The sequence below is a fragment of the Oreochromis niloticus genome, linkage group LG17, assembly GCF_001858045.2.
Source record: "Oreochromis niloticus isolate F11D_XX linkage group LG17, O_niloticus_UMD_NMBU, whole genome shotgun sequence".
In the NCBI taxonomy this organism is placed as follows: Eukaryota; Metazoa; Chordata; class Actinopteri; order Cichliformes; family Cichlidae; genus Oreochromis; species Oreochromis niloticus.
The window spans coordinates 30,129,832-30,146,276 of NC_031981.2; the positions used below are offsets into that span (position 1 = coordinate 30,129,832).

A 16,445-nucleotide genomic window follows, 5' to 3' on the forward strand; every position below is an offset into this window, starting at 1 on the left:
TCCACAGTCAGTAAAAGTTAAAAGGTCATTAAAAATGTTTAAAATCAATGAGTGTCACGGCGAGTGAGATGAGCCGTGTGGGAAATAAAGGAGGATCCAAACGCAGGCACTCGTAAAGGTGTGAGGGTGATTTATTGAATATGAAGTAAAGATAGGCAAACGGCAAAACGGAGAACTAAACTATACTGGGACAACTAAACTACTGAGCATGAACAAGAACATGAACCTGGACATGAAAGAAGGAAGACGATAATAATGACGGCAGGGGACACACGGATGAAACAGGGTGGATACACAGACGGACCAGCAACTACAAACACAGAAGGCGTGACTTAAATACACACAGAGAAACACAGGGAGATTACACACAGGTGGGGAACACAGCTGGGAATAATCAACAAGATGAGACAGGGGTAAAACTGAACACACTCACATGAGACGCAGACCTTCACAATAAAACAGGAAACAAGAACACTACACCAAGACGCGGACCTGACACTGAGAGACAGACAGAAAATGACACATGGAACTAAACCCACACAAAACATCAGAACACAAATCCTAACTACCAATAAACAGAAACATGGAACTCTAATAACAATAATCATCATCACCATCACCACAAAATGAGAAAACAATCCAAAACACCAAGATAACTGAAACACAAAGTGCCAGAGAAACATAAAGAACAATCCATGATGCAAAAGTAAACCAAAACATAATAAACTCAAAATACTGGGTCCAACGGACCCAGAACCATGACAATGAGAAATTTCTCGGGGGAGATGAAGACCCCATTTGTCTTCTGTCTTTTATTTGCTTTTTTATTCTTTTAAATTTGAGGTGATATTTCTAAAAGCACGTTTTCTTTTTTTTTTCTCGTATTGTGCCGTCTCTTTACTTAGGCTGTCCTCAGCGGGCCAACACTGTCCCCCCTGTTTTTTTTCCTCATTATTGAGATGTGAGCACTTATCAAACTGTTTTCTCCCTTTCAGCTCCGAGGTCAGCCACCTGCAATGGAGGGGTTTAAGATGGGTAAGGAAAAAGGTCACCAAGGCGCAATTTAATAATCTCAGTAAATCTGTTTATTTCATTAATAATGGACCGCAACCCAATGGACTTTAACAGAGGGGCACTGAAAATGGCTGAATGGTGAATCAGGAAACATTAATGACAAATGTTCTTTATTGTAGGCTAACCAGGCCAGATCAGGTGATGCTAACCTCATGATTTCACCTTTTTTTTTTGTAAATAAAGTGTTCGGGTGAACAATAGGTTAAGCTCAGTAACAAGCGTTGCCTTTGTAGGCACAGACTTACTGTAGCGGGAATGCAGTCAGATCTCCATACTGAGGTCTGTGAATCCCTTTTTTCCCTCATCTCTAAAGTTGGGTTGCTGTGCTCTCGTGTGCCAAACGAGTATCTGGTGAAAAAAAACCAGAAATAAACAAGGAGGAACATTAGTGACACACCACTCCCTTAATGCACCCATTCAATCTGCTCCTCGGTCACTCCCACTTCACCCCCCACTCCCCATCATCTATGTGCAAAGAGCTACTTGAGTGTGAACTCTGCATTAAAAGGGAGTCAGGGGAGACCACAGGAGTGTGTTATTTTACAACTATGATGATGCCCTCCCCGTGTAAAAGAGTTCTCTCTTTGCCATGGGTTAATGGATGGAATGGGATTTCCATCTTTTTTTTGTCTCCCCCTCACCCTCTGCTCCCACCCTTCAGTCAGTCCCTGCACTCATCTGTTTTCAGCGCGACACCCCAATGTCCCTACTTCTCCACTGACTCCGTCCTCTCAGCTCTCCTCTGAATTGTCTCTTTTCATTTGGACAGCAGGAGATAAAACTGGACCTTCCTTTCTCTTGTTTCATTCTCTCTATTTGTATCTGTGTGTGTCTGTTTGAATGGTAGAGCCGGTACTCAGAAAAAAATTGTGTTGTTGCTGCTGCTGTTGGCCTCAAGCTACTGACGCAAGTGTATGTGTGGATGTGCAAGAGAGCATGAGGGCAGCGTGGGAAATATAGTCAATGAAGGGTGGCTGTGGCTCAGGTGGTAGAGCAGATCAGCTACTGATTGGAAGGTTGGTGGTTTGATTCTGGCTCCTCCAGTCTGCATGTCAACTATCCTTGGGCAAGATACTAACCCCAAATTGCCCTCCAATGCATTCATCGGAGTGAGAATGTGTGTGAATGCTTATTAGTTGCACTTGAGTTTAGAAGTGATTGGGTGAATGAGGCATGTTGTTTAGAGCGCTTTGAGTACTCCGGGAGAGTAGAAAAGCGCTATATAAGAATCAGTCCATTTACCCTTTCTAACTTTTTTGCAACAGCCATAAACTTATTGATACTCTGACCATTACAAAATGATCATGTTTTTTGATGAAACCTCTAAGATTGGCCCAAGAAATACTTCACCTTCTGACTCTCAAAGAAGACTGGGTATTGTTTTGTTTTTTTAGCCCAGCGAGAGGGACTGGGGTGAGGGGTCAGTCAATTAAGTTTATTCTAAATCAAAAAGCCAGGAGCCATTTAGCTTATCTTTAGCTCAAAGTCTGGAAGGAAACAGCAGCAAAAAAAAAAAGAAAACATAGTGTGGATTTTTCCCACTCTTTCTGCTTAGCCTAAATAACTGGTGAAATTTGTTTAGAGTGATGATTCAGCACTTAAAATCATGTAAACTTGTCAAGGTGGGATATGCACAGGCATAATGGTTCTATTCCCATGATACACTTCTTTTCACTCTATGTGTTTAACCTCTTTGCATTTAATCATTAACAGTTATTAAAATCTGTCTCTCTTCCACAGTGTGTCTGGCCTCCCTCCCTTCACCCCTTGTGGAGACTGGTTCTGCTAGAAAAGCAGTTTTTTTCTCCCCACTGTCACCAAGGGCTTGCTCATAGGGCTTGTCTGATGGTGAGATAATAATGTGTCGTTACCTTACAATATAAAGTGCCTCAAGGTAACTATTGTTGTGATTTGGCACTATATAAAAGATTGCATTGAATCTAAAGAAGTCAAGCAGACACTCAAATGCTAAAACCCCCCATTCTTTATAATGGCCAGTAGGCAACTGCTTTTGTGTGAAAAATAAGTCCAGTTGTATATATAGAAGCCTGGGAATGTGACTTTTCCACTGCTTTGATACATTATACTGTGCAGAATTCTTATCCAACCATTTTCTTTCTTTTTAGTTTGCAAGGAAAATTGGAAATAGATGCAGTGATTTATTGAGTTAGGTGACTTTTTTAATGCTTGAATGAGTTACAAGTCAGTGAAATGTGTTAAAAAGGAAACAAAAAAGCTTCCATTAAAATCATTAGAACTGGAAATGTGCCAAAAACAAAAAAGAAAACAAACTTTTGGTCATGACTATTTGACCAATGGTTACATAAAAGAAGAAGAAAAAAAAAACACCACACAAAGCTAGAAAACACAACCTACATGCAGAGATGGGCAGTAATGCGTTACAAGTAACACGTTACTGTAACACGTTACTGTAACACACTTTTTTTTTACAGTGAAAAAACCCTAAATGTCCGAGCAAGCACCGACGGTACGCTGCCACGGGAATGTGAAATTCACAGAGAAATTGCCGTATCCACTGACCGCTGCGGCACACCTGCACCAGGGAAAACCTCCGCCTACCCCACTCGTGCTATACAGGTGAAAATAGAGCAACAGGACCACTGAGTCTTTGATTTTATTTATTTTCTGCTGTGTTTTACATGCATGTATTTCAATGAATGAGTGTAAACACAAAAACGTATTTTATTTTATATGCTGGAATATGCCAAAAATAGGTTTAAATGTTAAACAAATTTCTTCCAGTCAGAGAATGTTACATATAATTTAATGTTTGCTTCATGCGTAAAGTTAAAAGATTAAAACTAATAAAACAAGTTTCAAAAAGAGACTTTTTCATTTGATTATATTTATATGATGGATTATGCAGAAAAAGTAGAATTGGGCTGAAAGATCTATCGTTTTATTACCTGTTCAGATTGTAAATCATTTTTTTAAAAAGTAACTAACTAAGTAACTAATTACTTTTGAAAATAAGGAATCCAGTAAAGTAATGGGATTACTTTTGGGGGGAGGTAATCAGTAATTAGCTACTGATTACTTTTTTCATGTAACTTGACCAACACTGCCTACATGATATCAGTAGACACTTTCCTGATGGTCACAATTGATACTTTAAAGCCTTGAAAACTGGATACCAAATATATTTTGTATTATGCTGTCCCCATTAGAACAAAAAAAGGAGTATTAGCCGGGTTAGTGTTAGTGTCGTTATTTTACAAGGCTATAGTAAGTTATATTTACATCAAGTGCATGTTTGTGCATGTTTGTGGCCCTTTACATTCTTTATTCCACAACATTTCCAGCCACATGGTTCCCAGCCTGTAAAACAAAGCAGTGTAGTGTTTAAGATTTTCTGTCTTGTAGGATTTAAAATCCGGGGGCGATCGTGGCTCAAGAGTTGGGAGTTCGCCTTGTAATCGGAAGGAAGGAAGGAAGGCTGTGGCTACAATGTAGCTTGCCATCACCAGTGTGTGAATGTGTGTGTGAATGGGTGGATGACTGAATGTGTAAAGCGTTTTGGGGTCCTTAGGGATCAGTAAAGTGCTATACAAATACAGGCCATTTACCATTTAAAATCCTCACAGTTAAGCAAATCCCTGAAATCCTGCTTAACATCAGTAAACATGTTAAAAACTAACCCCTAAAAACAAGGAAATTACCTTGGTACAATTGGCTGCTTTCGGCTCCAGGTCGTTGAGTGGGACAAGCTCCTGGAGGAAGCTACTCTCCTGGTAACCTGGCTTCACCTTGAAAAGCTTAAAATATGCCTGCGACTTGGAGAGGATGAGCCTCAGGTTGATGGCAAAGCCAGCCATGTCGATGGCAAAAGGCCGATGGGGTTCAAACGCTACCTTCCACCCGTAGACCTTACCGGCTACATTGACTTTTGGGGATTCGTACTTTGAGCCACCCGCAAAGGCCACAGGCCAAACAGAAACCTTCTGAGTTGATCTCATCTAGTGACAGGAGAGAGGGGGGAACAGTGAATTAGTCAACTGAAAAACCATACATAACAGCAAAGCAGTGTTTGATCATCAGCTGCTGGCTTTACAGTAGACCATGGACCGAGGCTTTTTAGAGCTGCTGCCGTTCATTCTGAAAGAATATTGACCAAGCTACTGTGGCCTGCAAAGCTGCGAAACGTTTCATCACTCATCCAAGTGACTTCTTCAGTCTCAGCTGACTGCAGGTTTCCCCAATCTTATAAACAGTACATTTGCATAATGACTGAAACCATCCCACTGAAGGAACAATGGGCTGGGAGGTCAGTTCCTTAATCAAATTCTCATGACCACTGATCAACAACCACTGATCAAAGGCCACTGATCAATGGCCATGAGTACCATTCACAGAGAGTTGGGGAATGACTGCAATCACAGCATTGTAAGATGGGGAAAGATGTACCCTTAGGCCCCCTCCTCGATTCAGATATGGTCTTTCCCTTTTCACATAAATGGCCTCCTTGACTCCACGTTTAAACCAGCGTTCTTCCCTGTCCAGGATGTGTACATTCTCATCATTGAAAGAGTTTTTTGTTTTATACAGTTGTCAGCCAGGCATCTAACTATGAAAAAATTACACTCCAAAAGACCCCGGGCTTAAGCCCAGTAAGCCACCCCCCCCGCTCCGCCACTGTTTATTACTATTCAGACACTGACCTCCTCAAACAGCTCCAGGCTGTATGTGTTATCATCGTCAGCAAAGTAGACGACTCCAGGCTGGTTGTTGTTGGTGTTGAACTTGTCCCTCAACCACCGCAGGGCCAGATTCCGCTGCATAGTGCCTCTTGGTTTGTGACCCTGAATGGGACTTTTCAGCTTATAGATCATGGCTGTCTCTATATTGAGGTGGGTGTAGTTTAGCCGCGTTTTTCGGAGGAGTCGTGTGACAAGAGGTGTTCTTCTCTGGGAATCTTCCACCAAGATCCAGTGCAGGTTGCGGACATGGAGGAAGGTGTTTGCTAGCCGTGTCAGCTCAGCCTTCTGCATGGGCCGGCTATATGTGGGCGTGATGATGTAGATTGTGGGCAACACACTGGACCAGGGCAGAGGCCCTTTGTACACATATTCTGTCGCTTGGCCGCCTGGGGATAAGAAGAGATGTAAGGCATTAGTGTGACTTTGAGCTGCTTGGTCTATATTTGCCTCAGGTGACTTAAACCCAATGGGGGTAAAGTGTGCCTGAGAGCTGGTGGTGGCGGACTGCAAAGCTCTCTGGAATGATAAAAATCTCTTTTACTAGGTGGTGACAGGGTGCAAAAAGTGAAAGAGTGAGAGGATAACACAGCTGCTGGACTGTAATTTTACACATTTATTTCTTACAATGTAAGTCCCAAGAGTCGTACTAATAGATTTTTTTCCATTTACCACAGCAGCATTACTACAAGATAATGATCTTGTAGAAAACTAAGGTTTAATGTCCAAATTGCTCTTATTCTTCTGTTAAAATATCTCAGGGTTTAGCTAAACTTTTTTACACTAGAGATCACAGTGGGTTCTATGTGGCCCATCATGTAAAATGAGTTTGACCTAAACATCCACATCCACATGTGTGCTATTACAGTCAGATTTGTGGGCTTTTGAGTCAAGCAGCAATGGCATAACATTGGATTCTGCCATTTCTCATTAAGGGCCTTAGGTGAAAACTCTTGTATCAAGCCATCATGAAATTTGCAAGGCCCTGTTCACTGAAAATCTGTTGCTTTTGTCCATATTGTGTTGGTATCTTCTTTGCATCCATGACCTGCACATACACATACTGTATGTTAGATAGAGAGAACAGCAAAGTGAAGGTTTCTCATGGAAACACTTTCATATGACACCGTGTGCGGGTTTCCGGACATGTTTTAATTAACATGACCTAAAATTGGAATGGAGCTTAAAGTGTTACATTCGGTATCAGTGCAGAAACTGAGGTTTGTGTGCTAAGTCTATAGCTTGTGTCAGTGCAGTACATCATTAGGGTTACCCTAACCCCTAACCCTTTTCTCGCCACCTGACATACGGTACGCTACATCCATCCATCCAGTCGTCTGATCTGCTAAATTCAGTGATGAAGTAAACTCTGGCCGCCCGCCACTCCAGCAAAAACCAGCGAGGTCACCCGCCAGCAGAACTCACAGCTCCTCTCATGTTGCTCAGAAATGGGTCACAGGCCGGGCGAGTTAGACGAAAAGCCAAAGGACTTCACCGCCGAACCCATGCTTCCAAACAAATCCAACAGCAAAAGCTACAGTGTACATCATAGCTCCACCCACCCGCCAGCACCAGGTAGCAGAGGGAAGCTCAGCTCCCTGCTCCTTCGTACTAACACTATTTAAAGCAAGCTGGGAATCTGTCGCTAGCTCCATACTCTCTATTCTTCTCCATCTTCATGGTGTTTCCATCCTTCCTTTGAATGAAGGATGAATGCTTGAGCAAGTTCATCCATCAGGGGCGATATGCAGTATGCTTTGGCACCGAGTTGCCAGGTTCCCTACCTCTCATCTGCTAAACTCTGCAGCAAACATCGGCACCGAGTTGCCAGGTTCACAGCCACCCATCCCTCCTTTGCAAATTCTGCAGCAAACCTTGGCACAAAGTTGCCAGGTTTCCAGCCTCTCATCTGCTAAACTCTGCAGCAAATGTTGGTACCAACTTGCCAGCTTCGCAGCCACTCATTCCTCCTCTGCTAAATTCCGCAGCAAACATCGGCACAGAGTTGCCAGGTTCTCAGCCACCCATCCCTCTTTCGCAAAATTCTGCAGCAAATGTCAGCACCGAGTTGCCAGGTTCCCAACCTCTCATATGCTAAACTGTGCAACAAACGTTGGCACCGAGTTGTCAGGTTCGCAGCCACTCATCCATCTTCGCAAATTTCTGCAGCAAACCTTGGCACAGAGTTTCCAGGTTCCTTTTTCCTTCATTCGCAAGCTTATTGACCATTTGGTTGCCAGTTTTTCAGCATAGTTAAGAAGAAAAAAAAAGGGGGGGGCTCAGAGTTGCCATTATTCCTTCCCTCCATAGCAAATGCAGCATGCTTCGCCACCAAGTTGCAAGGTTCCCTGTGTTAGAGTGAATTGTTAAATGTTGTCATTTTTATGCTTAAATGTTGTCATTATGGAATTCACAGAAAGTGAAATTCCTTTCTGTGATAAAAGGAATTCCACTGTCCCCCTCCCTAGATTCTCAAGGTAAGGGGCTGTAGTCTTTTATTACAGACATCCTTGTGAAGGTCCTTTTGATGTAAGCTTCCTGCCCAGCAGGAGGTCACACACACACACACACACACACACACACACACACACATATGCATACAGTGCCTTGTCTTTGTAACCAAGGGGGTTTATGAGAGGAGGTACTATTGTTTTGTGTGAACTGTGTTCTCAATAAAAGGCAGCGAGAGGAGGCCGGATTTGGGGTCATTTTCGTGCTGGACACAGATGAGGCCTCCCTTGCGCAAGTAATCGATTGATCGCTGACTGTCTTCTTTTCTTTCATGATGAATAAGTCTCTAGAATTAGCGGGTTTGTGGGAACAGACCCAACACCCTGCCTCTTCCCTCCTCAGCTAAACTCTGCAGCAAACGTCGGCACCGGTTGCCAGGTCTTCTCTTTATCCCTCATTCGCAAAAGCAACAGCATGCTTTTGGCACCGCGATGCCAGGTTCTCTTCCACTGTCTCTCTTTACGAATGCTATATCTGTCAAGGTCAGACGGTGCCCCGACCGTCAACCTATGAGTGTTTGTTTGTCCTCCTCTTTCGCTCTGTTTTTCTCTCTGGCTCCGCTGCGATTGTTACGCGGTCATGTAGCAACGGGAGACCTCTGACCCGGAAGTGTTTTTTCTGCTCTGAGCTGTCCCACCTGCGACTGATTCCTCGCCAGCTGCTGCCAATCATCCCCCTTCGTTGGCAGAGCTATTTAATGGTGTGGCTGAGTGACAGACAGCGCTGGAGTATTGCACCAAGTCTGGTAGTGACTCGAGCTCAGTGAGTATAAAGAAAGTGTTCAATAGTGGAGGGAGGCTAATCGTGTCTGTTTTGCCTTTTCCCAGGCTTGCGAACGAGACAGAGAGAAGGAAGGGGAGACTTCACTGATTCCCGGGAGTTTTGTGGACACATGAGGGGAGACAGGGAGAGGAGCACTGAAGAGACTTGCACTGTGGATAACTGTGTATTGGCTTCACTGTAAAAAAAAGACACTGTTCAACTGTAACGAGAGGTTCGCATCTGGGTTCACTAACTCATCACCCTTAACAATATCAAGCTTGACACCAAGATGCCTGGTTCTTTTTTATCCTTAATTCACAAACGCAGCAGCACGCTTTGTAATATAGAGTTGCCAGTTTCTGTGCTCGGCACCGAGATGCCACATTCACTGCCATTTTTCCTGCCTTTGCAAAGCACAGGCAAACCTCGTGGCACCGAGATGCCAGGTTCTCTCTTTGTCCCTCACTCACAAATGCAGCAGCATGCACCGAGATGCCAGTTTCGCTGCCATCTTTTCCTTCCTTTGCAAGCAAAGGTGAACCTTCGTGGCACTGAGATGCCAGGTTCTGTCCTCTATCACTCCTTTCCAAACTGCATCCTGCGCATAATTCTTCACGGCGTCCCTTCTCTTCTCACGTGCATCCACCCTCGACACAATCATTCAAGACCGCTCTCTAAGTCGACTCATCGTTTCTGACTGCATCTGAACGGCTTATCATCTCCCACGAAGTCCAGTGGACTCGCGCTCTGCTCTCTGACGATTTTGGGGGTTATAGACATTATTTTCCTCTAATCAGTCTTTCAATCCATCAACTCTTCCCAAGCTGCTGCTGTCACTTCTGTTAATTCAGAAATCAGCTCCGTTGTTATTGCTACCTCATCCGAAGTAATTAACCAGCTAAGCACCCCCTCTCATCTTCTACTCAAAGACAAGCTCACAAGCTTTTCAAGCCACCAAGCCCTACCTCAAATCTCAAATGTCAGAGCTTCAGATCAAAGTCGATCCACGTCGCTAGGTTCCCCTCATTCATCCATTAAGATTTCCATTGTTTGCAACTTCCTTTGATCTCTTCTTCTGCCATTCCTTCCGAATCGTCCAAGTTCATCCACTCCACACCACGGAGCGGCGTTCGCTCTCCGTTGCGCTCGTCTTTGTCCTCTTCTCCTTCTCTCTCCCCAACCGGTCGTGGCAGATGGTTGCCCCTCTCTGAGCCTGGTTCTGCCGGAGGTTTCTTCCTGTTAAAAGGGAGTTTTTCCTTCCCACTGTCGCCAAAGTGCTTGCTCATAGGGGGTCATATGATTGTTGGGTTTTCCTCTAGACATCATTGCAGGGTCTCAAGGTCTGTCACTGTGGCACGGTGCTGTATTAATAACTTAGACTTAGATCCTCCCGCGCCGATCGGCGTATCGGGCGACAAGAGAACGCCATCGAACTCGGTCTATCGCGGCAGTTGTTGCTTCATCCAATGACAGTTCGACTGAACGTAAATCTTCAAGGAAAGTCCTCCATGTTATTTTGGGTCTTCCTCGCCATCTCTTTCCATTTTTCGGGTTCCACAGAACCGCGACACGGGCAGGTCTCGGGTCCGGTAGCTGAAGGATGTGACCGGCAAATCTGAACCGACGTTTCGTAACTTGGACATGGAGCGGCTCTACTCCCGCACGGCGATATATTTCCTCATTGGTAATGCATCCCGATATGTGATCTTGAGCAGCCGTCGAAGACAACGTTGTTGGAAGACATCAAGATGGCGGTTGATCTTTGCAGTTGAAGTCTCCGCTGCATACAGTGCCATCGGTATAACGATGGTCTTCAGGAGCCGCAACTTGGTTGATAAAGGCAGTGCGGTGGTCATCCATATAGGTCGTAGTCGTTGTATAAATAAGTAGAATCGAAAATCAAACTATTCCGCTGACGTCTTCGACCTTCGTATCACACAGTAATTACTGCTTCTAGGGGATGCCTTCTTTGGGGATCTGCTAGGCCTGGGAGCTGTCGCTAGTCCCCTTCGAGGCCTTCCCCAAGCCACAGCTCAATTCATGTCCAAGCATTCACCTTTACCTACTAAAACGCTGTCAATCCTAAAATGAGGACGTGGGCCCAGCTAGTGAAAGACAGAATTTGATTATCCAAGAAATAGGCTGACTCACACCTGAATAATGAGGCTGTGCAGCATCATCCGGTCACACCTGCGCTGGAGCTAAGCCGCTCCTATCGGTTTGAGTTGAAACAGAAACACAGATAAGGTTGAAAGTGACAAGACAAGTGCTTTTCAGTTCCAATGATGCTGATGATCATGGCTTTCGAGTGTCTCTATGTCAACAGCCTGCTGTCTAAACCTGAAGTACGGTGTTAAATTCAAGGGCCCAGTTCAAGTTTGATATTGTCATTGGAGTGCAGTGTGCTGCGTACCCTTTTGGCTGGCCGTAAGTGGAGCAAAAGTGTTTTGGTGCCAAACAGTGATGAGCAGGGTCCAAAGTAACACAATCGACACAATGGGAAGAAAATGGTATATCTTCGGCATCTCTAGGATTGGTTATTTGGCTCAGTATTACCTGGAGGGAAAAACATTTTAAAAAGATAATAGCATGTGTTATCATTCTTCAAGTAATGTCACAGTGAGAACCTGAAAAAAACAAATATTAAAAGCCATTGTGCTTATTTGCACAAACTTAGACTTATAATCTTCACCAGAGCAAGCTAATATATTTTTTAAATGAATCTCAGTTATTTGAAAAAAGGGCAATCACACTTGCAGGACATAAATTATTCTTGACTGTGTTTTAAATAGTATCTAAGACATTCAAGAACTTTGTATTTGTGTACCTGGCTGGCTCTCCACGAAGCAAAACCTTAACCGAGTAATAGCTTACTTACTGTTGTTCAATCTAGAATTCTGTTTTGCCACAAATGCATAACGCTTTCACAGTTTCCACTCAAGTGACACAGAACATGGTTGCTCTATAATCTACACAGAATTTAAAAGTAAAATATAGGGTCTGATTTTAAGCAGTAACCAACAAATAAAAGAGTCAAACCTGTAAGGTTTATCTTAGCACAAACCTTTGCTGGAACAAACGAGACAAACTACTGCAGCAGCAAACAAGACACCAGACAGAGCTCTTTGTGTGATCTCGCGCGAGGGAGGCCAAGTCTCAGCCAGCTTTCCCGTAGCGCTCCCTTTTTTGTGGTTACATGAATGTGCATAGTTTCATTAACACATGACATCTTAAACAGGCATGTGGGTGTGAACACAGTATATGCCTGTGTGTGTGTGTGTGTGTGTGTGTGGGTGTCAAAATATGACCCTGTGAAACCTGCTCAGCCAGGCCTCACAATATTAATAATAATAGATTGCATTTATATAGTGCTTTTCGGGGCCCTCAAAGCGCTTTACAATTCCACTATTCATTCACTCTCACATTCACACACTGGTGAAGGCAAGTTGTAGCCACAGCTGCCCTGGGGCAGACTGACAGAAGCGAGGCTGCCATATTGCGCCATCGGCCCCTCTGGCCATCACCAGTAGGCGGTAGGTGAAATGTCTTGCCCAAGAACACAACAACCGAGACTGTCCGAGCTGGAGCTCGAACCAGCAACCTTCCGGTTACAAGACAAACTGCCAACTCTTTGAGCCACAATCGCCCCCTATACTTACAATACCTACACTTTACTTTCTGCAAAGGAATGCCACTCCACAGATAGCTGGCACCAGGAGACTCCTGGGAGAAGTCCTCCTAGCTGCAATCAACTAAGACTTGACACTGAACAGATACAGAGTGTGTATTCCGCCATACCATAGATCACCAAACAAGATGCATGATTACATATCTCTAAGCATAAATGATTACATGTTTCTAAGTACAAATGACAATCCTAAAATACCACTCTGACATAACCCATTTGAGAAGGTAATGCATTGACAGCTTGTGCCCTCTGCTAACTCAGTGAGCTCATCAGCGCTATCACTGCAGACACGGTGGTGACTTCATGCCCAGTACTGAAACTATTCACAGGCCAAATGGTAGGGAGCAATGTAACCAGACTGTGGGATGACTGTTTTGCAAATGTGCCTTTCCCTCTGAGTCCAGACCATTGGTTCAGCCTCATATCTATTTGAAAGAATCAGTTGCAACTGAAACAGTGGTGTCAGTAAAATAATAATAATAATAATAACAAGAACTAATACAAAAAACATGTTTACATCATATCTGACCAGGGACCCAAGCTTCCTGTTGGATGGATGGATTGGATGGCAGATGTGACCACTCATAAACTCCTGAATTACGGTTCCAGACATTGTTGTTATATGCACTATTTTCCCCATCTCCGCTTAAAATACAATAATGATATTAGAGGGAAAAAGTCTGAAATCTCAGAATAGCATTTACTAAATACTGACTGTAGCAGGCTAAGCTTCTGAATTTAGCTGAAGTTCTAATTTCAGTTTCCAATTCAGTCTTCATTAAAACTAGAAATCGTATTAAATGAATGTTAAATATGATATATATATATAAAAGTATTTGTTACACAGGGATAATTAAAGACATCTTCCTCTGCCTTGTAAGCAGGTAGCTACCTTGTTTCTAGGCAAAGAAAAAAACCCAAGATTAATGTGAAAGCAGAAGAGGGGGTGGTAGGCATTTTCACAAAAAAACAAAAACAAAAAAACCCTTTATTTAATATCGCCCCTTCAAATTTTAACAAGACTCAAAGTTTCCATTATTAGAGGGGTGGCTAATGACCAGTGTTGGGCAAGTTACTTTGAAAAAGTAATTAATTATAGTTACTTCTTCAAAAAAGTAACTGAGTTACAAGATTCTAAAAGTAATTAATCACTTGAAAAGTAACTATTGCGTTACTTTAAAAAAATGTTTAACCATGGGGTCCAGGGTACAATTGGCCATTTTTAATTACTTTTGATGTTTCCTCTACATTTCACCTTTAAGAACTATTTAATTTGCCTTGTTTGGTATCATTCTTTTCAGCACAACCTCACGTGTCTGGATTTACAGTTATGTTTTCATTTTGACATACTGTATTAACACAATTGACCTGAAAAATAGTAATTTGACCGCACCGCATTTTCTTGTTAGTAACGGTAACGGCGTTGTAACGATGGAAATAGTAATTCGTTAGATTACTCGTTACTGAAAAAAGTAACGCTGTTAGTAACGCTGTTACTTCTAATGCTGTTATTCCCATCAACTGCTAATGACTGACATAGGGACGGTGGTACTGGAGGCTTTAGCATGTAATCATCTGTCAGACTGTCATGAGGATAATTTGAGTCCCTAAATTGGACGCTTCAACCTGGTTTGTTTTGGAGCATTTTAATGCAATAACCTGACTCACTGTATGAGGAGTTGGACAGCACCATGCCCTGATATGGCAGTAAAGTATTTTTGATGATATTGTACCATGGAGTGTCTCGTGATTTCCTTGATTTCCTTTTCCTCTAAGAATGTTAAGGGAAAATTGTACGGAGTAGCCAGTATAAGCTTTTAATGATATAAGTTTGCTTGTGATAGAATGCTGCATGATGATCATTTCCTAGCTTAGAACTGATTGTACTCTTCATTGTTTTGGACTGATTGTTCTTTATAAAACGTGTTCTGATATTTGTATCTGAATCTTCCCACAGCAATAGTAAGAAGTCGAACAAGCAGTTCTGACCTCGCACATACACACACACACACACACACACACACACACACACAATCACATACGCACATGCTCACGTCAAATGTACTAATTTTTCTTGTGTATAAATAAAGACAAGTGCAAGAACAGAGTGCGCATCACAGGGCCCCCACTCTGGTGTGAGCGTTCTGTGATCGCCCTTGTATACAAGTAAATGCTGCAGCGTCTGTGTGTGTTTCTCCTCTTAGACTCTTAACTCTTAGCTGAAGAAGTGTCATTTAGAATAAATCTCATGACAAAGAATTAATATCCTGGACTTGAATGATACAACATAATTCTTATGTACAAAAAGTTCTTCACATTACAGAATGAAATGATTCCCACAGACACAAAAAGCTGTTCATTAAAGCATTCATGAGAATCAGCTGTGTTTTTATTGTAGTAACTCCATGTAGCATAGTTTCAGTTTCAACACACGTTATTTAACCGAGCTGTATAATACAGTATTGAGTCTTCTGTAGGAAGACTAAAGGACATCAGGTGTTACACTTTGATTCAGTTTATACATCAGATTTACTTTGTGTGAAGTAAAATGTTCAGTTCAAATTCTCTCTCAGTTCCATCAGTTTCTGATGATTTAGTTATCTGCTCTCAGCAGAGGAATATTCAACTGAACACTTCCTCTGGATCAGACTGCTGCCTGTTCTGTTCTTCTGAATGTGACTGTGTGATCCTGTTAAAAGAGGTTTACGCCTGAACACACCATCACACCAGGCCTTGGACACAATTAATTAACTGACTAATGAGCACAGACCAAGGGCCCAATTAGTCATTAGGCCTCTGGTGTTATCCAAGAAATAGGCTGACTTACACCTGAACAATGAGGCTGTGCAGCATCATCCTGTCACACCTGCCCTGGAGCTAAGCCGCTCCTGTCGGTTTGAGTTGAAACAGAAACACGGTCACGTGACAGACGCTGTCAACACACCGATATGAGCGTCTTCCTCATCTGTGCCCGTCATTGTGGAACTAATTTCTCCATGTTATCAGATTTGTGAGCAGCAGCTGAAACTGCCATATGAATGAATGTTCATGAAACTGTTTGATTCCAGCGAATCAATAATCTATAATTATGTCTGCAAACACAAGAGTGATCAAGGTCTGTCCTGAAATAAGAGCTGAACATCAGGTGCAAACATCACAGAAACAAACAGTCAAACTGTTAAAGAAGGAAACAAAGCAAACTTACAGTTTCTTCACACAGAGACACCAACAACAAGCTCCACAGCTGAGGTTGTCATATGATCCTGTCTCTTCCTTTGTTTTTCTAGCTCTAATTAACCTTTGGGTGTGTTTATTTCACCGCCCATAAAAATGCACTGAGAACATTGTTGATAAAAGTATTTGTTTTTCAGCGCTTGTAATAACATTTTTTGAATATTGTTGTTCATAGTTTTGGGTTTTCATTAGTTCTTAGTGTTTGTAGTCCTTCAATTCAATTCCATTTTATTTATAAAGCACCAAATCACAACAACAGTTGCCTTGTAAGGTAGACCCTACAATAATACATGCAGAGAAAAACCCAACAATCATATGACCCCCTATGAGCAAGCACTTTGGCGACAGTGGGAAGGAAAAACTCCCTTTTAACAGGAAGAAACCTCCGGCAGAACCAGGCTCAGGGAGGGGCAGCCATCTGCCACGACCAGTTGGGGTCAGAGAAGGAAGAGAGGATAAAG

At 42.8% G+C, this 16,445-nt stretch overlaps 1 protein-coding gene across 1 annotated transcript; it reads right to left on the reverse strand.

Moving 5' to 3' along the window:
* Nucleotides 1–764: 764 nt before the first annotated feature.
* LOC100695963 (galactosylgalactosylxylosylprotein 3-beta-glucuronosyltransferase 1-like) lies at nt 765–12,222 on the reverse strand. The gene is made up of 6 exons (XM_005462101.4): nt 12,127–12,222; nt 11,476–11,618; nt 5,754–6,178; nt 4,755–5,051; nt 1,320–1,422; nt 765–1,011 (listed from the first exon to the last, which is right to left on the reverse strand). Exons 2-5 carry the CDS (start codon nt 11,585–11,587, stop codon nt 1,336–1,338), a joined length of 921 nt encoding a protein of 306 aa, XP_005462158.1. The 5' UTR covers nt 11,588–11,618; nt 12,127–12,222; the 3' UTR covers nt 765–1,011; nt 1,320–1,335.
* Nucleotides 12,223–16,445: the final 4,223 nt, after the last annotated feature.